At 51.6% G+C, this 19,537-nt stretch overlaps 1 protein-coding gene and 2 long non-coding RNA genes across 3 annotated transcripts; 1 reads left to right on the top strand and 2 right to left on the bottom strand.

Annotated features, from left to right (window-relative positions):
- Positions 1 to 128: 128 nt before the first annotated feature.
- LOC129631109 (uncharacterized) lies at positions 129 to 2,733 on the top strand. The gene is made up of 3 exons (XR_008703895.1): positions 129 to 237; positions 1,726 to 1,810; positions 2,301 to 2,733. It is a non-coding gene; the product is annotated as an uncharacterized LOC129631109 (long non-coding RNA).
- On the bottom strand, positions 1,882 to 4,216 carry LOC129631108 (uncharacterized). The gene is made up of 2 exons (XR_008703894.1): positions 2,742 to 4,216; positions 1,882 to 2,126 (listed from the first exon to the last, which is right to left on the bottom strand). It is a non-coding gene; the product is annotated as an uncharacterized LOC129631108 (long non-coding RNA).
- Positions 4,217 to 5,662: 1,446 nt separating this feature from the next.
- EIF3K (eukaryotic translation initiation factor 3 subunit K) lies at positions 5,663 to 19,027 on the bottom strand. The gene is made up of 8 exons (XM_055554341.1): positions 18,745 to 19,027; positions 17,737 to 17,835; positions 13,675 to 13,795; positions 12,312 to 12,386; positions 9,358 to 9,424; positions 9,188 to 9,265; positions 7,407 to 7,532; positions 5,663 to 5,731 (listed from the first exon to the last, which is right to left on the bottom strand). Exons 1-8 carry the CDS (start codon positions 18,801 to 18,803, stop codon positions 5,700 to 5,702), a joined length of 657 nt encoding a protein of 218 aa, XP_055410316.1. The 5' UTR covers positions 18,804 to 19,027; the 3' UTR covers positions 5,663 to 5,699.
- Positions 19,028 to 19,537: the final 510 nt, after the last annotated feature.

Here is a 19,537-nt window from a genome sequence, read left to right as displayed (position 1 = left end):
CTTGTAGTCCTCTTTGTCCTCACACCCTACAGTCGGGAAATCCTGTCAGTTTCATCTTCAAAGTATGTATGGAATCCACTCACTTCTCTCTCCCCATGGCCACGCCCTGGTCCTGCCCACCCTCTCCTGTCTTCACTCGGACCTCTGCCGCAGCCTCACCGTCTCTCTGCTCCTCCACTCACCACCAACTCTCTTTCTCACAAGAAACCAGAAGGAGCCTGCGAACACCTGAATCAGGTCAAATCCCTCCCTCGCTTGCTCAGAACCTTTCCTTGCTGCCACACGTCAAAGTCAAGGAAAGGAGGAAAGGCTGCTGGGGCCTTCCTTGCCCTGGCCCAGCCTGGCCTAGTTTTTTTTTTTTTTTTTTTTTTTCTGGCCCAGCTTTTGAAACCCCTGAGACTCCTGGGGTTTCAACCAAACCCACAAGGTCTTTCTTCCACATCCTGATCATGCTGGTCCTCATGTCTCTCCCAGCTCACCTCCTACTCTCCCCTCCTTTCTGAACGTTCACCACAGTTGGGTCCAGCTCTTTGCAACGCTATGGACTGTAGCACACCAGGATTCCCTGTCCTTCACTATCTCTCAGAGTTTGTTCAAACTCATGTCCATTGAGTCAGTGATACCATCCAACCATCTCATCCTGTCGCCCCCTTCTCCTTCTGCCTTCAGTTTTTCCCAGCATCTGGGTCTTTTCCAGTGAGTTAACTCTCCTCATCAGGTGGCCAAAGTATTGGAGCTTCAACTTCAGCTTCAGTCCTTCCAATGAATATTCGGGATTGATTTCCTTGAGGATTGACTGATTTGATCTCCTTGCTGTCGAAGGAACTCTCAATGAGAGTCTTCTCCAGCACCACAGTTCAAAAGCATCAATTCTTCAGCGCTCAGCCTTCTTTATGGTCCAACTCTCATATCCACACATGACTACTGGAAAAACCACAGCTTTGACTACATAGACCTTTGTTGGCAAAGTGATGTCTCTGCTTTTTAATACTCTGCCTAGGTTTGTCATAGCTTTCTTTCCAAGGAGCAAGGGTCTTTTAACTTCATGGCTGCAGTCACTGTCCACAGTGATACAGGAGCCCAAGAAAATAAAACCTGCCACTGTTTACCTATTTCCCCCATCTATTTGCCATGAAGTGATGGGACCAGAGGCCATGATCTTAATTTTTTGAATGTTGAGTTTTAAGACAGCTTTTTCACTCTCCTCTTTCACCTTCATCATGAGGCTTTTTAGTTCCTCTTCCCTTTCTGCCTTTAGGCCTCCTAACTGTTCCTCCAACATACTAGGTATGCTCCAGTCTCAAGGCCTTTGGACATAGTGATACCTTGCTACCACTGCCTGGAACACTCTCCCCAGATACTGGATCCCCAAGGCTCATAGCCTCCTCTCCTGAAGATTAGAGGAAATGCCACCTCCTCAGTGAGACCTCCCCTGACCACTTTTTTATAAATAGCATCCACACCTTCCCAGCTTTATTTTTTCCAGAATACTGATCACCACTAATATACAAATATGACTGCTTTATTTAGTTTCTTTCTCAAGACTGTCAGCCCACGATGGTGGGAATCTTTGTTTTGTCATATTCCTAGTCTCTGAAACAGTGTCTGGCAGTGAAACAGATTGTCTGTTGTTTAGTTGCTAAGTCGGGTCAGACTCCTGTGACCCTCTGTCCATAGGATTTCCCAGGCAAGAATACAAGAGTGGGTTGCCATTTCCTTCTCCAGGGGAACTTCCTGACCCAGGGATTGAACTCACATCAAAGATAGAAGCTTAATAAACCCCAGATGAATGAATAGACTTAAAACCATGGTGAGGAATTTGAGTCTTTTTATTGATATATAATTGACATATAATGATTTGATTATTATTATTTGCCTGAAAAGAAGTTTTTATTTTATTCTAAGTGCAGTGGGGCCATATAGTGAATTTTATTCTAAATACAATGGGAAGTTAAGGAAGACTGTAAGCAGGGCTGGGGTCTGATTCAATGGTCTCCTGGGTCCTCTGGCCGCACCAGGGGAACAGACTGTAGAAGGTGGAGTGTGCTCAGGGAGCTCCAAGAGGAGGCTGCTGCAGTGGCCGGGATGAAGCTGGACAGGGAGATGGAGGGTAGAGGAGGAGAGTGCTGTGGAGGAAGGGCAGTGGGGGGATATGAGAAAGTGGAGCCTCTACGACTTTAGACTTTGTTGGGGGTGGGATGCAGAGGTGAAAAAGAAAAAAAAAAAAAAAATCCAGACTCAAAATGGCTCCTAGGGCTTCCCAGATGGTCCAGTGGGTAAGAATCTGCCTTGCAATGCAGGGGACACCGGTTCCATTTCTAGTCCAGGAAGATCCCATATGCCGTGGGGCACCTAAGCCTGTGCACCGCAACTACTGAGGCAGTGCTCTAGAGCCCACAAGCCGCAACTCCTGAAGCCCGTCAGCCCTAGAGCCCGTGCTCCATGAGAAACCACCACGATGAGAAGCCTGTGCACCGCAACGAGAGAGTAGCCCCACTCGCCGCAGCTAGAGAAAGCCTGCACGCAGCAATGAAGACCCAGCACGGCTAAAAATGATAAATAAATATAAATTCTTAAAAAAAAAAGATGGTTCCTAAGTTATGGACCTGAGCAACAGTATGAAGAACTGTATTGAATTCAGGGACGGGCGTGAGGGGAACTGTTGTTAGGGAAAGTAAGAAGGTAAGGGTTTGACTAAAGGCAGGGTCTGACACAGGACAAAAGGACTGTGTCAAAGTCACCTGCTGGGGAATGGGGATGAGAAGACACGACTTCTCCAGGTACGGGAGCTCCCAGGTTCTTTCATCTTCTCTCAAAGGCACTGGGAGAGATCCAAGGACAAGCGAAGCCAGAGGATGAGGCAGCCCACTTTCCCACGGACGGCCATGACCTGGCCAAAGGCCTGGCAGTGCTGACCATTTCCGAAGCAGGGCTGGGCCGAGGCTGGGTTGGGGCCGGGCATCTCTTCCTGCCTGACCTGGAGAACAAGCCCAGGACTCTCATGCTGGGCCTGCTGGGCAGGGAGAGTCCTCTTCAACAATGGACCTTTTGCCCCTCCCTGCCTGCTCCCGGTCGACACTGAGAAAACCCCTAGACACAGGGCTCAGAGATGAAGAGGATGTCCCCAGCCAGTGGGGTTTAAATGAAAGGCTCCCTTTAATTGTCAGCTTTGAGGGCACTTCCCAGAAGCCATCCAGGCAGAGTGAACTCATAATAGCTACTGTTTGCAGAGGGTTGAGGGACAGTGGGCAGGGGCTCTCAGATGGCAGGGGGTGATTCCTACATGAAGGGGTATGGTCAGGGGGCCCTGGGGTTAGGTTCACCATTTCCACATCATCATTTGGTGGAAAACTTGTGACTTTTTTTGTGACTTCAGTCAGAACTTATTAAATGCTACTGTTGCTGCTGCTGCTAAGTCGCTTCAGTCGTGTCCGACTCTGTAAGACCCCATAGACGACAGACAGCCCACCAGGCTCCCCCGTCCCTGGGATTCTCCAGGCAAGAACACTGGAGTGGGTTTCCATTTCCTTTTCCAATGCATGAAAGTGAAAAGTGAAGTTGCTCAGTTGTGTCTGACTCCCAGCGACCCCATGGACTACAGCCCACCAGGCTCCTCCGTCCATGGGATTTTCCAGGCAAGAGTACTGGAGTGGGGTACAATTGCCTTCTCCGTATTAAATGCTATATCCCATTATTGGGAATTTCCTGGCAGTCCAGTGGTTAGGACTTGGCGCTTTCATGGCTGTGGCCCTAGGTTCAGTCCCAGGCCAGGGAGCTAAGACCCCACAGGTGTCTTAATTCTGCAAGCCATATGGCCAAAAAGAAACAATAGACAGTAAATTTTGAATTAAAAATAACACTCTATCCCGTTATTAACCCTACTTAGAAGAAAGAAAGGAGAGATGGCTGTGACCTCTCAGGGTGGGGACATGAGAAGGTCCTGGGATGCTAGAGGTGACTGTGGAAGCAGCTGTACCAGCAGATCAAAGCCCAAGTCACCACGACAGGTGACATGCCGATGATCTCAAAGCCCTGAGTGCAACGGCTGAAGAGGTACTCTCCTTCTTAACACACCCAAAAGCCACTGCGCTGGTGTCTAAACTCAGTCTTTCTGCAGACCCAGGCCTCTTAGCTGCTCAAAGGGTGATCTTCCTAGAACAGAAGCAGGTTGTCAAAGCAGGAAAAGCCATGGCTTCCAAAACACTTAAAGGTCGTTTCCTCTCCCTTTGCGGAATGGCCGTGACCAGCTTGTATCCTACACAGGGGCACTTGCCAAGTCGGGGAGTGGGAGCATGCCCACCCAGAGTGGGTGCTCTTCTGCTGATGGACTAAATGGGTGGGGGACAGCATCCAGTGTCCCCTCCTTCCCCCCAACCCATAGAGCTGGCTCCCAAGTCCTGAGCTGCAATAGCACCCTTTGTCCCCGGATTCCGGCACGCCCTCGTTCCTGGCTCCTGCTCAGGTCTGGATCTCTGCGTAAAGGGTATCCTGTCCTGCCCTGGCTTAGAGAATGACGGGTGTGAGTGCCGGCCAGCAGGGAGGGCTGGCAGCTCTTCACTGCCCTTTCTGTAAGCAGAGTCCACACTCAAGGGCATGAGAGTGAGGCACTCCCTCAGGGCAGGATATGCATCTATTGCAGCATCTGATTTCCTCTCCTTTTCCCTAAGAGGCAGTCACTGTTGTGCCCACTCCTTCCTGCAGACAACAGGCTCAGAGGTGAAAGCTCAACCAGTCACTCCATCAGAATGTGTGGAATACCTTACCAAATTTGAATAACCAACCCAAGGCTAAGACTTGAGGATAGGGGCAGAATGGCCTGGCTGCAAATCCCAACTTTCTTTAAAAGTCTCACCAAAAAGAATGTTGGGGACTAGTTCCCAATGTGGGGCCGAGGGGGCGGGGGAACAAACTCTCCTGACTCTGAAAGGAAGTGACTCTGGTTGGCTCAGTGCCAAGAACAGGCTAGGTCTTGATCTGAAAATGTCACTGGCCAGAGCCCATGGAATCCTTATGATTCTGACAAGGGATTCCCAGGTTCAATCCCTGGGGGGGGAAGATCCCCTGGAGAAGGAAATGGCAGCCCACTCCAGTAACTCTTGCCTGGAGAATTCCATGGACAGAGGAGCCTGGTGGGCTACAGTCCATGGGGTCGCATAAGGACAGGACTGAGAGACTACTACTTTCACAGGTTGAGCAAGCAACCAGAATCCTCCCCCACTCACCCTTCCGGCCACTGCCCTAGGGCTGCTTGTGAGGCCCAAGGGTAAAGGTGCTGCTCCTCCCTCTCCAGGAACCCAGGGGCCGCACCTGTTCAAATAGGTTTTCTGAAGGACAGGAGAGCCCTGGCTAGCCCCAGGTGCAGGGCTGGGCTCCTAGCTCTTACTCACACCTTGCTGACTCAGCCACAACCCATTCATACCCTCCGTGCTGACTCATGGCTGCAGGACCTCCACCTGTGATCTGACGGGTCAGGAAGGGGGCGGTGAAGGTCAGCGCTGGGTCTGCACAGAGGAGCAGGTCCGGGGAGACAGAAGCTCTGCTGCTGGGTTGAGGGGTGGGGGTGGGCAGACAGATCAGAGGTGGCCCCAGCACCCGGTGATGCAAGACCCTGACGCTGGTCGGGGAGGGGCAGAGGCAGGAAGTCAAAGGGCAGACAACAGGCTAAGAAGTCAACACATCTTTATTAAACGACTGCAAAGTTACTGGGAGGAGGCCATGATGCTGGACACACCTGTTGAGAAGAAAAGGGAAGGCCAGGGTCAATGTGGGAAAGATACAAGATGAACCTCCAACCACCAGCCGCAGTGCCCACAACTGTTTAGGGGCCTTGTAGACTTAAACAACAGGGCTTAGAACAATGCCTTTATTTCTTTTTTTAAAGTCATTATTGAATCGTATTATAATATTGCTTCTCTTTTCTTTTATGCTTTTTGGTTTTTTGGCCATGACACCTGCGGGATCTTAGCTCCTCAATCAGGGATCAAACCCGCAAACCCCTGCATGGGAAGGCAGTCTTAACCACTGGAACACCAGGGAAGTCCCAATGCCTGGATTTTAAAAGTATGATTTGCTATCTTCATCACCATCCTGCTAGCATTTACTATGGGACTATTTGCGAGATGGGCTTCCCTGGTGGATCAGTGGTCAAGAATCCACCATCTGCCAATGCAGGAGACAAAGGTTCGATCCCTGGGTAGGGAAGATCCCCTGGAAAGGGAAATAGCAACCCACTCCAGTATTCTTGTCTGGGAAACCCCACGACAGAAGAGCCTGGCAGGCTACAGTCCATTGGGTCACAAAAGTCGGGACAAGACTGAAGCGACTAAGCAACCATTTGCGAGATGCTCTGAGCGCTGGACTTGCATCTCATCCGCAGAACCCTTTGCTCCAAGGAATTCTCACATAGAACCCCAACTCGGTGGGCACATCTCATTTAGACTGAAGGTCCGCAGCCCCAGGTGTGGAGATGACTGCCTGCTCAATCTTGTTCCTCAATTAAATAGCAATGTAGTCATTTTGTACTCAGAGGCCACAGCATACCAGTCCTTATCTTTAACACACCAGAACCACACTTAAGAGGGCAGGGAGGGCCTAAAGGAAGCAGCCCGTCCCCGCCCCAGTTCTCTCTTACTCCAGGACGCCTGCGCAGTGGGAAGGTGAGACAGCAGGTTCGCTCCAGCTGAGCAGCCAGTGGAGTGTGTGTGAATGTGATGGTGGCAACGAGGGTAACGTTTAGTGAACTGCAGGACTGGTTCTTTGCTAAGTGTTGCACACGCAGTGTCTCACTTCACACTCATACCTCCAGGGGGTGGGCACTGCGGTATTATTCAGTTACTTACAGTACTGGTACCTGCCTTATGGGGTTGACCTGAGGACCAATGACTTTAATAATAAAAAGTATAAAGAACTATATGGAGTTAGTCCTAATTATTGGGCTGTCACCCCCCGCTTTCTAGATGAGAAACTGGAGGCAGAGATGTAAGGTCGCCTGCCCGAAGTTACAGATGAATAAAGAACCCGGATCCCACCCAGCTGCCCTGGCCGCAGAGCCTGCACTTCCTGGTAGGTATTCTGCTGCGTTTTAACAGATGCCAGGGCCGAGGCCCTGGGGCCAGTGAGGGTGTGGGGACACCCTGCCGGGTCCCTCCAGGCCCTGGGAAGTCTTACTGAGCATTTCAGGGCAGGATCCGGTGCCCAGAATTCCAGGGAAGGACACCAGGACCCTCCGCCCATTCTCCCTGGGGAAGGCAGCCTGCCTGGGACACAAGCGATCAGGGGAATGTGGCAGATACACATTTCTTGGCCCTGAGTCAGAACTTATCTACCTGAATCCTTGGGGACCCAGCCCTGCTCTCTTAGAAGGCCCCTCCTCAGCCCCACAGCCTGAGGCTCGGGCCACTACTCACTGTCAAAGTCAATCTTCTCCACAATGTTCTTGGGCTTAATGCTCTCCTCCTGGCTGCAGATGAAGATCTGGCCCGACTCGTCGGCGCTCCAGCCGTACTTGCTCATCCACATCTTTAGCTGGCTGTCTGCAGAGGACACAGCAGTGCAGGGGCTTTGCACAGGGATCCCACAGTACTGGGGATGGGGGGCGCTCAGGGTGTCCTCCTTGCCTGCCTTGGGCAGATCAGGCCTCGGGCGCCAGCCTGGGGCTCCTACAGTTCATTCTCCAAACAGCCGCCAGGGGGAGCCCTTTAGCTTTCTCATCCTTCCCACTACAGGGCTTCTGAGTTTCATTTTCTATTCATCTCTCATGTCTCCCAGGGTAAAAGCTCAGCTCCTAAAAACAGCAGAGCACTTACTTCTCTGCTTTCCCCCCAATCTACATTGAAATGGCTTCAAAATGATGATTTCATCATTTCCAAGAACAGTAAGCTTATGGCACCATGTTTAAGAATTTCTTTGCAGCTCTTTCTTGCCTTTAGAAAGGGGGCGGCAGAGGATGAGATGGTTAGCTAGCATCACTGATTCAGTGGATGTGAGTTTGAGCAAACTCCAGGAGACAATGAAGAACAGGGGAGCCTGGCATGCTGCAGTCCATGGGGTCTCAAAGAGCCAGACAGGACTTAGCGAGTGAACAACACCAAAAAAAAAAAAATAAGATATTTTCTGGCCAGAGAAGTGTTCTATAACTTGAAATAATTCTTTTCTGTGTGACTACTATCAATTTGATACAGATTCATCTGTTTCTCTTTACGTTCAACTCTAAGGGCTGTTTCATCCCTTTCTGATTTAATTTCACTTTTAAACACATAAAATATCCACACGATGTAAAGCACTTAGTATAGTGCCCGACACAAAGTGTCCAGAAAAAGTTAGCTTCCACTGAAAACAAACAATGTTTCATCTGGCTTAAAAGGCAAAACTATCCAAGAAGGTGCTCAGAGAAATCTCACCCCCAATCCCCCAACTCTCCTCCCTGTTCTCACCCTCAGCTCCCAAGAAGTAACCATTTTCCTTGTTTAAAAATTTTTCCCTTCTGTATTTCTTTTTGAAAAATGAGCAAATACACATACTTTTTTTTTTCTTTTTAGAGGGATGTTTAGATATATAAATCTAATCATGTTTTCCTCTGCTCAGACCCTCCAGTGGCTCCATCTCACTCAGGATAAAGGACAAAGTCCTCAGGCAGGAGGCCCTTCAGTGCCTGAAACCCCTCCCCACACCACCTCTCTGCCCTGGCTCTGCCCCCTGGCTCACCCAGCCCCGGCCAAGGGCTTCCTGGCTGCTCTCTGAGCACTGCATCCTCACATTCACTCTGCCCTCAGGCTGCCCGCCTCCACCTCCAGGTGCCTCCTGCTCCCTCACTCCCCACCCTCCCGGCCCTCTCCAGGGGCTGTCATGCATGAATCCCACTAGACATGAACAGCTTCATTTGTCATGTTTTGCTACCTCCATGAGAATGAATCTAAGCCATTCTGTGCTGTTCACCGCCGTGTCCCCAGGGCCTTGAACAGTGCAGAGTGGGCATTCAACTAATTTGTGCAGAATAATGAATGAATGCTGTAGGATGTCTGAAAAGGCAAGGGAGGTGTTATATTAATTCCTTATTTCCTCTCTGGACTGGGCCTTTAATAATGACCTGGTAAGGCAGGAGTGGGCCCATTTGAGGAGCTGGCTGAGGCCCACTGCCCTGCTCACTCTGACCTCCTAGATGGCACTAGGGACCCAGAGAAGGCCTTACCTGTCAGATCCCCGAGCATCTCAGCCAGCAGCCAGCGATCGATGTGTTGATACGTGATGCCCACGACATGGCAGATAACTGCAGAAATGAGGGACAAAGACGAAGGGCCACTCTCAGAACCTGCTGCCACTCCCTCCCCTCAGGGAGCCCAAGCTCAGAGAGGAACTTACATTTTCGGACAGAGTCTTCAAAGCCGGTTATACCTTCCAGGAGGTCCATGTTTTCATCCAGGGCTTGCTGTGAGGGGAAAGACGATGTTCACAATAATGTTAATTATCAGTAACGTCAAGGGGACCCCTCGGCAGTCCAGTGGTTAGGACTCAGCACTTTCATTGCCAAGGGCCTGGATTCAATCCCTGGTCAGGGAACTAAGATCACAAGCCATGTGGCCAAAGAAAAAAGTTATAAATAATGCCAAGAAAATTAACCCCGATAATAAAATAAGAGAAGCGAACACTCCAGCATTCACCCCACAGGTCCGCCCTTCTTCGGTATGCAACCTTATGATGTAACAATGCTGGTTTTTCTCCTATTTTAGAGATGGGGAAACCAAGGCTCAGAGCAGCCAAGAGATTTGCCCAAAATCACAGAGTGGGGTTTGCACCTAGCAGGCTCCCCTGGATCTGCCCATCACCTCCTCCCACTCACCCCCTCACTCCAACCACAGGGGCTCCTCACTGCCCCTCAGACATGCCCGACACTCAGCCACCTCAAGCCCTCAGCACTGGCCGGGGGCGGGAAATTCAGCTTTGGCCGCTTCTATTTTCCCATGAAATGACACAAGAGGAGACAGATGAGGTACCTGCATTCAACCACCTCTTCTCGGATCTCACCTAATTCAGAGAAAAGGGCAACAGCCCTACCATGGCCCATGAGCCCACCCTCCCCAACCCCCTGGGAACTACCCGTCACCTCCTCCCACTTACCGCCTCACTCCAACCACAGGGGCTTCTCGCTGCCCCTCAGACTTGCCAGACATCCGCCCACCTCAAGGTCTCAGCACTGGCTGTTTCGGGGTCTGGAACTCTCTTCCCCCATGGCTAGCACTCCCACCTCCTCGAGGCCTCTGCTCAAATGTCACCCTCCCAGCAAGGGCTCCCCCAACATCAGGGAGGGAGCCGAGGAACTCACTAGGACCACGAGAGGGAGCGGCCAGCTCAGCAGGAGGAATGTGGGAGAGCAGCTGTCGTGGAAGCCAAGAGACACTGGCCGGGCAGGTGAGCCGGGGCCTGAGAACTTCCCACAGGATCTAGCAATGGGGGTGTCGCTGTGGGTCTCAACAAGAGCACTTCAGTGGCCTGTGCCTGAGTCAGGCGTCAGAGGGCTGGCCACAAAAGCCTGAATGGCATGGGTTCATGTGAGCAGAAGGATAAGATGAGGCTGAACATAGGCAACCTGTCCTGGGGTGGGCTAACCCACAGCCCTGATTTGCCTGGGATGTGAGACTTTGTGCTTTAAAACTGGGAAAGCCCCGGGCAGACTGGGACAGCTGGGGTCCCAGCCAGGAGCAAGACTGGAAGGGGAGCGGAGGGAGGGGGCAGTGGCAGAGCTGGTGGGGAGTGTGGAGGTGCAGGGGGAGTTCTTTTTTATGTTAGAACCCACTGCAGTGTGGACGTGCTGCATGGGGATGGAAATAGTGTGGGAAGGTCAAGTTTGCAGAGTGGGGAGAATGGCTGGTGTGACGCCACTGAGTGGGTGAGAGGGCAGGGGGTCAGGGCACTGGAGGAGGAGGGACGGGTCACCCACTAGAGCAGAACAGGGCTTGGTGAGCTGCCAGGAGATGTTGGGTCATGGGTGGGAAGTTCTGCTTTGGCCACTTCTATTTTCACATGAAATGAGAAGCCAGGTCATAGGCTGAGGTGAGGAGAAAGGCGGTGGTGAGGAGCTGCGGAGAGCCATCCAGGAACACGGGGAGGGAAGCACGGACCGGCTGTGGGTGGGCACTGACATCTCCTCTCCAGCATCCTGCAGCCCCGCAGCCCCAGGTGAGGAGCGCACGGTTTGTGGAGGAAGCAGAACAGAGGACTGGGGCTGCCGATCAGGCCCAAGAATGTCGGGTCGGAGGCCTCATGGGGGCGAGCTGGGAAGCGAGGGGCAAGGAGGAAGTGGTCAGAGGCTGGAAATGTTTGACCTTCACGGGCAGATGAGGCAATTGCTGATGAAGACAAGTACAGGTCAGTAACTCCCGGACTTACCCGGGTAGCAAAATCACCAGGGATAATTGCTTAAAATCACTAAGCCTAGACCACACCCAGACTAATGACGTCAGATTTCATGAAGGCACAATTCAAATACTAGTATCATATTTGTTGTTTCTTTCTTTTTTTTTTTTAAACTTCTTAGGGATTCAATGTGCTGAGAACTGGTCTCATCTTGGATGTGAGGGGAGGGAGTGAGGGGCTCAGGGCCCAGGGAGAACAAGAAATCTGGAAACTAAGAAGTCAGGGTGATGGAAGGATCACAGACTTGCCCTTTCAAGCATCTAAGAATGAAGAGTAGCTGTGAATTACATTCTTCAGAAAAATGAGCAGTCATGGAGTGCGGTGGGGTATGATAAGATAGGAGCTTCAGGACTGGGGGGCTGGGGGAGGAGATGGGTCTGGGAGTGGAGGTGAGAGTTAGGAGGCCATGTGGACTCCCCCTTGGGACACCAGGTCCAGTTAGGACAAGAAAGGGGGAACAGTATTTACTCTTTATTCAACTGTTATGTGGCCATGTCCCATGGCATGCAGGATCTTAGTTCCCCAACCAGGGTTTGAACCCATTCCTGGTTCGGGTTCCACTGCAGTGAAAGAACAGAATCTTAAACACTGGACACCAGGGAAGTCCCGTGGGGGTAGAGTATTTAGAGCACAGAGGACTTTTGCTGGAAGAACAGGTGCCTGTGTGTGTGTGAGAGAGTGAGAGAGAGAGAGAGAAAGCCTGAACTTTGTCAGCAGAGGAGAGGACCAGAGTGTCCTGGCTCCAGATGGGGATGACCATTCCATGCCATCCCACACGCAGAGTTCTGAAACCAGGGCCCACTGCCATGGAGGAAGCCAATAAATGTGCGTGGTTTTGACTTCCAGCAGTCTTTTCTGCACGGCCCAGTCACCACCCTACCCCGGGGCCCCAGGGAAATTACCCAGAAGGCTTGGAAGTGGCAGGTCTCCAGCAGGTCTCCAAGGTACAAAATCTGCCGGATGGGCCGTTCTTCTTGCTGGGGGGAGGTGTTAAGGGCAAAAGGCCTTCCAGACAGAGGAGGCCGCTGCTGCGCCCAAGACTGCCCCGCCCACAACCGCCCCGCCCACCTCCTGCTCACCACAGCCTGTCTGTCACGGCAAACATGAGCAAGAACCTAAGGATCCAGAGATGGGGACAACTCAACAGGGGCCGCCTCACACACTGAGATCGAGTCAGCCCTTACAGAACTGACGTGGAAAATGTGATGAGACACACTTCTAGTAAGATGAAAAAAGCAAGATGCAGAAAGACGTGTGTAACAGCCCGTCACTGGGTAGGGAGGAACGGGTGTATACAAACATGCACACCTGCACCTGTGTATCCGCAGGCTATCTGTGGAAAGGCAGAGGACTGTAACCAACTGTGGCCTTCAGGGAGGGGAGCGGGTGGCCGTGGGCCAAGGAGGGAGGAAGCCTTGGTTTTTTCATGGTACACTTTGCTGTACTTTGAACAGTGGATCCTATGTGGTTTTTAAGCTACCAGAACAGACCTCTGGGGGAGGTGGACTGTCTGTCAGAAGGCGGGTGCCCCCGTGGACACACCTGGCAGAGCAGCTTCAATGAGGAAGACATTTCTCAGCCCAGCCGCCAATGAGTAGGCCAGCTCAGTGGTATCTCACTCAACATCTCTTCACTGGAGAACAGCGCTGTACCAAACAGACACTGGCCAGTCCCTGGGGATATGAAGAATGAAGGGAAGCCGACAAGCTAGCTCTTCGTGGCTCCGACCTTTGGCCTGGTGGTCTTTGCTCAGCTAGGAAGCCTCATGGGAATCTTTCTAAAGCATGTTTCTCCCCCATCACTCTGCAGCCTTAATGCCTTCTTCAGCTCCCCAGTGCTCTTTCTGAGTCTGACCAACTCTGTGGCTAAGCCGGACGTCCTCTACTGACTTTAACGCGGCACTGAGCTCTTTTCTTCCTCTTTCCCCACACACGCTCCCCTCTGCCTGGATCACCCTTCCCTACGAACCACCTAATTCCTCATCTTGCATCTGCTCCCTCCTCCAGGAAGATTTCCTGGCTTCCAGGCAAGTTCAGGTGCCTCCTCTGGCCCCTCACACCGCAAGTCCTGACTACTCCAGAGAGGACGGGTCTCCCCCGCTAGACTGTGAGCTCTGTGACGGTACTGCCCCAGCCGCGGCCAGCCCGGGGCCAAGACCAGAGCAGGCAATCGGTGTCTGTGTCCGAACTCAAGAGCACGCCCTTGTGAATCCGTCTCCCCTGCTCCCCCTCTTCCCCCAGTCCCAGCATGAAGCGGGAAGGATACGTGGGCCTGGTCGATCATGCACTTGCACAGCGTGAAGTCGGTGTGGGGCAGGTTGGTGAGGGCCTTCAGCAGGATCTGGGCGGTGACCGTGGTCTGGAAGAAGGCCGGGTTGAACTGGTACCTGAGAAGGGAAACAGAGATGCAGGAGCAGTGCCATCTCCTTGTCCCTGGGCCTCACCAGGTACCAGGAAGGCTGCTCGCTGCTTCCGCCCGGAGTCTGGGAGCTGGACATGTCTGCGCTCTGATACCAACCACCCCACTGTCTGGCTGGGACTTTAAGCTCCCTGACCCTTACTTTCCTGCTCTGTAGACGGAGACAGTTAATCCTCACAACCACTCAGTAAGGCAGACAGTGTTAAGTGATTCACAAATGAGTACATAAGTAGCAGTGGTCAAGCCTCTGGAGCCAATTGCCTGGATTTAAACCTCACCGCTGAGTGGCCCTGGACTACTTTAAAAAAACAACAACTTTATTTTTGGCTGTGCTGGGTCTTTGTGGCTGTGTGTGGACTTTCGCTAGTTGCAGAAAGCAGGGGCCACTCTCTAGTTGCGGTATGCTGGCTTCTCTTGTTGGGCTTCCCTGGTGGCTCAGATGGTAAAGAATCCACCTGCAATGCGGGGGACCTGGGTTCGATCCCTGGGTTGGGAAGATCCCCTGGAGCAGGGCATGGCAACCCACTCCAGTGTTCTTGCCTGGAGAATCCCCATGGACAGGCTTCTCTTGTTGCAGAGCACAGGCTCTAAAGCTCTCAGGCTCAGTAGATGTGGCACACAGGCTTAGCTGCCCTGTGGTATGTGGGATCTTTCTGTACCTGGGATCGAACCTGTGTCCCCCTGCACTGCAAGGCAGATTCTTAACCAAAGGACCACCAGGGAAGCCCCGGCATGGAGCATTTAAAATAAGTAGACTTCCCTGGTCTGGAAAGATCCCACATGCACCACAACTACTAAAGCCCATGCGCCCTAGAGCCTGTGCTCCACAATGAGAGAAGCCAGGGCAATGAGAAGCCTGTGCAGCTCAGCTAGACAAGCCCCCCACAACCAGAGAAAGTGCTTGCACAGCATCGAAGACCCAGCAGAGCCAAAAATATAAATAATGAAGTAAGATTCTAAAAAATAATAAATGCTCTGTGCATCAGTTTCTTCTCTTGCAAGAGGTGAGAATAAACCACTGTATCGGGACTTCCCTGGTGGTTCAATGGTTAAGACTCTGTGCTTCCACTGCGGGGGGTTCAGGAAACTAAGATCTTGCGTGTCAGTGTGGTGCTGCCACAAAAAAACCAAAACAAATTTAAAAACCCAACTGTATCTACCTCACAAACAAAACATAGCCTCAAAGTGAGTTAATACAAAGGTTATAGCACAGTGGGTACCACACGGGGAGTGCTCACTAGGCAGTGGTTATCACCACTAACAAGCTAACGACCTCACCAACACACACACTGTCTCCATCTTACAGATGGCAAAATCGAGGTCACGAAAGCTCTAAACATTACAAAGCTGGTAGTTGGGCTTCCCTGGCGGCTCGGTGGTAAAGAACCTGCCCGCCAATGCAGGAGACACAGGTTCAATCCCTGGGTCATGAAGATCCCCTGGAGAAGGAAATGGCAACCCACTCCAGTATTCTTGCCTGGAGAATCCCATGGACAAGAGGAGCCTGGCAGGCTACAGCTCTTGGGGTTGAAAAAGAGTTGGACATGACTTAGTGACTAAAACAAGGAACAATAACGGTGTGTCCATAAAGCATCTAGAAAGAAGAAACCAAATCTCCGCCGACAGGGTCACAGATAATTAGGACCTGGTTCCACATGGAACACTACACAGCAATGACAACCAACTGCAGCCACACAGGAAAAGCGTGGCGCTCACAACCCAGGGCTGAGTGCAAGCTGCCAGACGCAGAAGAGCTCCAGTCGTATGGCTACTCTTATGTTCGGTTCAAAGCAGGCAAATCTGAGCTAAGCGAATCAGGATGTGTTTGTGTGTACATACGCCTGCAAGCGTGTGGTAAATTCACACAAAGCCAGCCATGAGAGCACAGGAGTGGTCACCAGGGTCAGGGTGGTTGGCACAAAACACACGGGGCAAAGGACAGGGCTGCTAGCAACACCCATTTGCAATTGGGATGCTGATTACACAGGTGTTTATAACGCCACGTTAAACCATAGATTTGCTTTCTGCAGCAGTCTGTTACGGAGAAGGCAATGGCACCCCACTCCAGTACTCCTGCCTGAGAACTCCCATGGATGGAGGAGCCTGGTAGGCTGCAGTCCATGGGGTCACGAAGAGTTGGACACGACAGAGTAACTTCCCTTTCACTTTTCACTTTCATGCACTGGAGAAGGAAATGGCAACCTACTCCAGTGTTCTTGCCTGGAGAATCCCAGGACAGGGGAGCCTGGTGGGCTGCCATCTCTGGGGTCGCACAGAGTCGGACACGACTGAAGTGACTTGGCAGTAGCAGCAGCCTGTTACAGAGAAGGCAATGGCACCCCACTCCAGTACTCTTGCCTGGAAAATCCCATGGATGGAGAAGCCTGGTGCGCTGCAGTCCATGGGGTCGCTAAGAGTCGGACACGACTGAGTGACTTCACTTTCACTTTTCACTTTCATGCATTGGAGAAGGAAATGGCAACCCGCTCCAGTGTTCTTGCCTGGAGAGTCCCAGGGACGGGGGAGCCTGGTGGGCTGCTGTCTCTGGGGTTGCACAGAGTTGGACACGACTGAAGCGACTTAGCAACAGCAGCAGCAGCCTGTTATGTGCACCTTGTTATGATTTTTATTATTTTTTTTACTTTTTGGTTGCACCTCAAGGCACGTGGAATCTTAGTTCCCCAACCAGGGATCTAACTCGTGTCCCCTGCAGTGGAAGGCTGGAGTCGTAACTGCTGGACTGCAGCCCCTGTAACTAAGTTTGCAAAAACCATCCCTCCTCCTGCCCCTACTTCCTGGCTCCTTAGTCTTGCACATTCTATCCAAAGTAGATAAAGAGGTCATACAATTCAATACCAAAAATCCCCCAAAACCCTGTCAGAAACTTCTGAATAGACTTTTTTTTTTTCCAAAGAAGACACAGAGATGGCCAACAGGCACATGAGAAGATGCTCAACATCACTAAACATCAGGAAAATGCAAATCAGAATCACACACCTGACAAAATGGCTATCAACCAGAGACAACAGATAACAAAACACCGGCAAGGATGTGGAGGAGAGAACGCTTGGCAGTGTCATGTCAACTGGTGCAGCCACCACGGAAAACAGTAGGGAGGGTCCCCGTAAAATTAAAACTAGAACTACCACGTGATCCAGCAATTCCACTCCTGGGTATGTGTGTGTGTGTGTGTGTGTATATATATATATATAAAGAAAACAAACACTAATTTGAAATGATACATGCACCCCAGTGTTCACAGGAGCATTATTTTCAGTAGCCAAGATCTGGAAGCAACCTAAGTGTCCACTGACAAATGAATGGATAAAGAAGATGTGGTACATGTAACACAGACACACAATGGAATATCATTCAGCCATTTAAAAAAAAAAAGGAAAAAGAATGAAAATTAGCCTTTTGCAACAACATGGATGGACCTGGAGAATACTATGCTTAGTGAAGTTAAGTCAGACAGGGAAAGGCAAATACCACATGTTTTCACTTATATGTAGAATCTAAAGAATAAAATGAAAGCAACAAAACAGAAACAGAGACCAAACTAGTGGTTGTAGATGGGAATGGGGTGGGGGAGAGGCAAGATAATGGAAGGGGATTAAGAGATACAAAATATATATGAAATAAGTAAGATACAAAGTCACAATGAACAGCACAGAAGCTATAACCCCCATTATATAATAACTCTAAACGGAGTATAACCTATAAAAATACTCAAACACTATGTTGTACATATAAAACTAATATAACATTGTAAGTCAACTATACTCCAATTTTTAAAAACGAGAGAGAAGTCACATCCTGCAGCTTACCCCTCACTCCCACCCCATCCAGTGCTGGGAGTGGCAGGCTGCTGACTATGGGAACAGGGTGGGAATGGAGGCAGACACTCACAGTTTCAGGACAGCCAGGTTGGCTTCCAGATCATAGGCATTTTCTTTGGCCTGTGTCTCCACATAGCGCTCCAGGGTGGCCAGGTTCTCAGGGTTGTACCTAGAGGAGAAACAAGATGAGTGAGCAGAGACAAGAGCTGAGGCCAGTCACTCCATGGGGTGGGAGTGGGGGGAATGTAGCCTGCTCCTCCTTCTCTTCCTTTCCTCCCTCCCTCTGTCACTGGCCACTTGCTCTATTCATATATTGAATCAGCTCTATAACCTCTGATGAAACTTATCCATATCCCAGACCTAAGCCCCAGGTCTAAACCCTGGGTTGGGTTTAGAGCCCTGGGTTTTTTTTCTGAAAAATGCCTCCTCAATCTCTCAGCCAACCAGCCCTTGCGGCCTGTACATCTGGCCTCCTGGACATCTTTGATATCCACCCCTTCCTCCCATACCCAAACCCCACTCTGGTCCAGCCCATACTCTCCTGCCTAGTTTTCCCCATCCCAGCCCCCACCAATCTACCTGTGCTTCCCCCATCATGGCCTTGACCACTCCTGGCTATCACTGTCTACAGTCCAGTTTGTCTGAACTAGAAACTCCATGAAAGCATGGCCAGTGGCTGTCTTTGGTTATCTCTGGTCCGCACCATTGCCCAGAATTCACAGTGTAGCTTTTAGTAAACATGTGTTCGATGAATGAAATGAGGGGGGGAAGGGGAGACACAAAGAGGCACTAAGAGGCTCAGGGAGACTGAGGAGCAGAGACAGAAAATTGAGGGGCTGAGAGAGGGTAAGTTAAGCAGAGAGGGGGCCTTAAGGTATTAAAGCGGACTGAGCGGCAGGCAAGGCCACCTCCTGCCTTTAGGCCTATACAATGCTGTTTTCTTAAACAACTGCTCTAAATTGACTGAAAAATCCCACCCCTGGGCAAGCCCAGGATGCTGACCACCTCTTGCTGACTCCAGAAAACGCTCTCCTCCACCCCTCTTGGACAGAAATGCTCCCTCCGACCGGGCTCAGACCTGTCGATCCCCTTGAGCAACTTGCCCACGTTCGCTCTCATCTGCTCAAACATCGCCATGACTGCTGCCGCCTCCCACACCAGGTTTATAGCCGAAGACCCTGCCGGCAAAGCGTCCTCGAGGACCGGAAGAGGAAGAGTTGGTGGAAACGGAAACTACGTAATTATTTTCTCTCCAGCCCCGGGGGCGGTGAATCGTGCTTTGGGTCTTGCGGCGGCTGCCACGCTTTCCGGCTGCCGCGTGACTTCTTCCCAGCCGGCTCAGTTAGCGCGTGCGCATACGCTCTACTCGAGCAGAAGCTACGGCGCGAGAAAAGACCTAGCCTAACCAAGTGCGCAGGCGCCTTCTCGCGGCGAGGGGGCGGGACTAAGCTTTTCCCGGGCCTAGCGTATCCAGTTATAGTCCCAGGCGCGTGAGCGCGGACTTACCGGGAAGTAGACTGATCCGTGGCGGCGTGGACGCACGTTGCGATGCGCGCGGCTGTGAACTCAAAACTGCTGGGGTTCCATCAATACAATCCTTTTGGTCCATGGGCATGTGCCGAAGAAGGTGCTCTCTGAGGTCCCCTTGGCCCCAGGCCTCGGCCCCTGAGGCAGGATCCTGAGCTTCGCAGGTCCCCCACGCTGGTCCCCCCCCACTTCACCCTAACGCTGAGGGTAGTGGCCCGCAAAGCTGTTGTGCTCAGCCCGGCAGGGGCGGACGGAGGGGCTCGTGGACCCCGCCAGATCACGCCCGGTCCCCATAGGCTCCAGTTTTGCGGGTGAAGGCGAGCGCCCTGCATGTGTCCACAGCA

The sequence above is a fragment of the Bubalus kerabau genome, chromosome 17, assembly GCF_029407905.1.
Source record: "Bubalus kerabau isolate K-KA32 ecotype Philippines breed swamp buffalo chromosome 17, PCC_UOA_SB_1v2, whole genome shotgun sequence".
Lineage (NCBI taxonomy): Eukaryota > Metazoa > Chordata > Mammalia > Artiodactyla > Bovidae > Bubalus > Bubalus kerabau.
The sequence above is the reverse complement of the archived record's forward strand: the minus strand, read 5'-3'. Positions and strand labels throughout refer to the sequence as shown.

What these genes read in the sequence shown, in the direction of transcription:
- EIF3K (XM_055554341.1), bottom strand. Translation starts at nt 18,803, where the DNA reads ATGGCGATGTTTGAGCAGATGAGAGCGAACGTGGGCAAGTTGCTCAAG. An exon ending in GCATGATCGACCAGGCCCAC is followed by an intron (nt 12,387 to 13,674) that starts GTATCCTTCCCG and finishes ACCTCCCCCCAG; the next exon opens with CAAGAAGAACGGCCCATCCG. An exon ending in TGAAGACTCTGTCCGAAAAT is followed by an intron (nt 9,266 to 9,357) that starts GTAAGTTCCTCT and finishes TCATTTCTGCAG; the next exon opens with TTATCTGCCATGTCGTGGGC.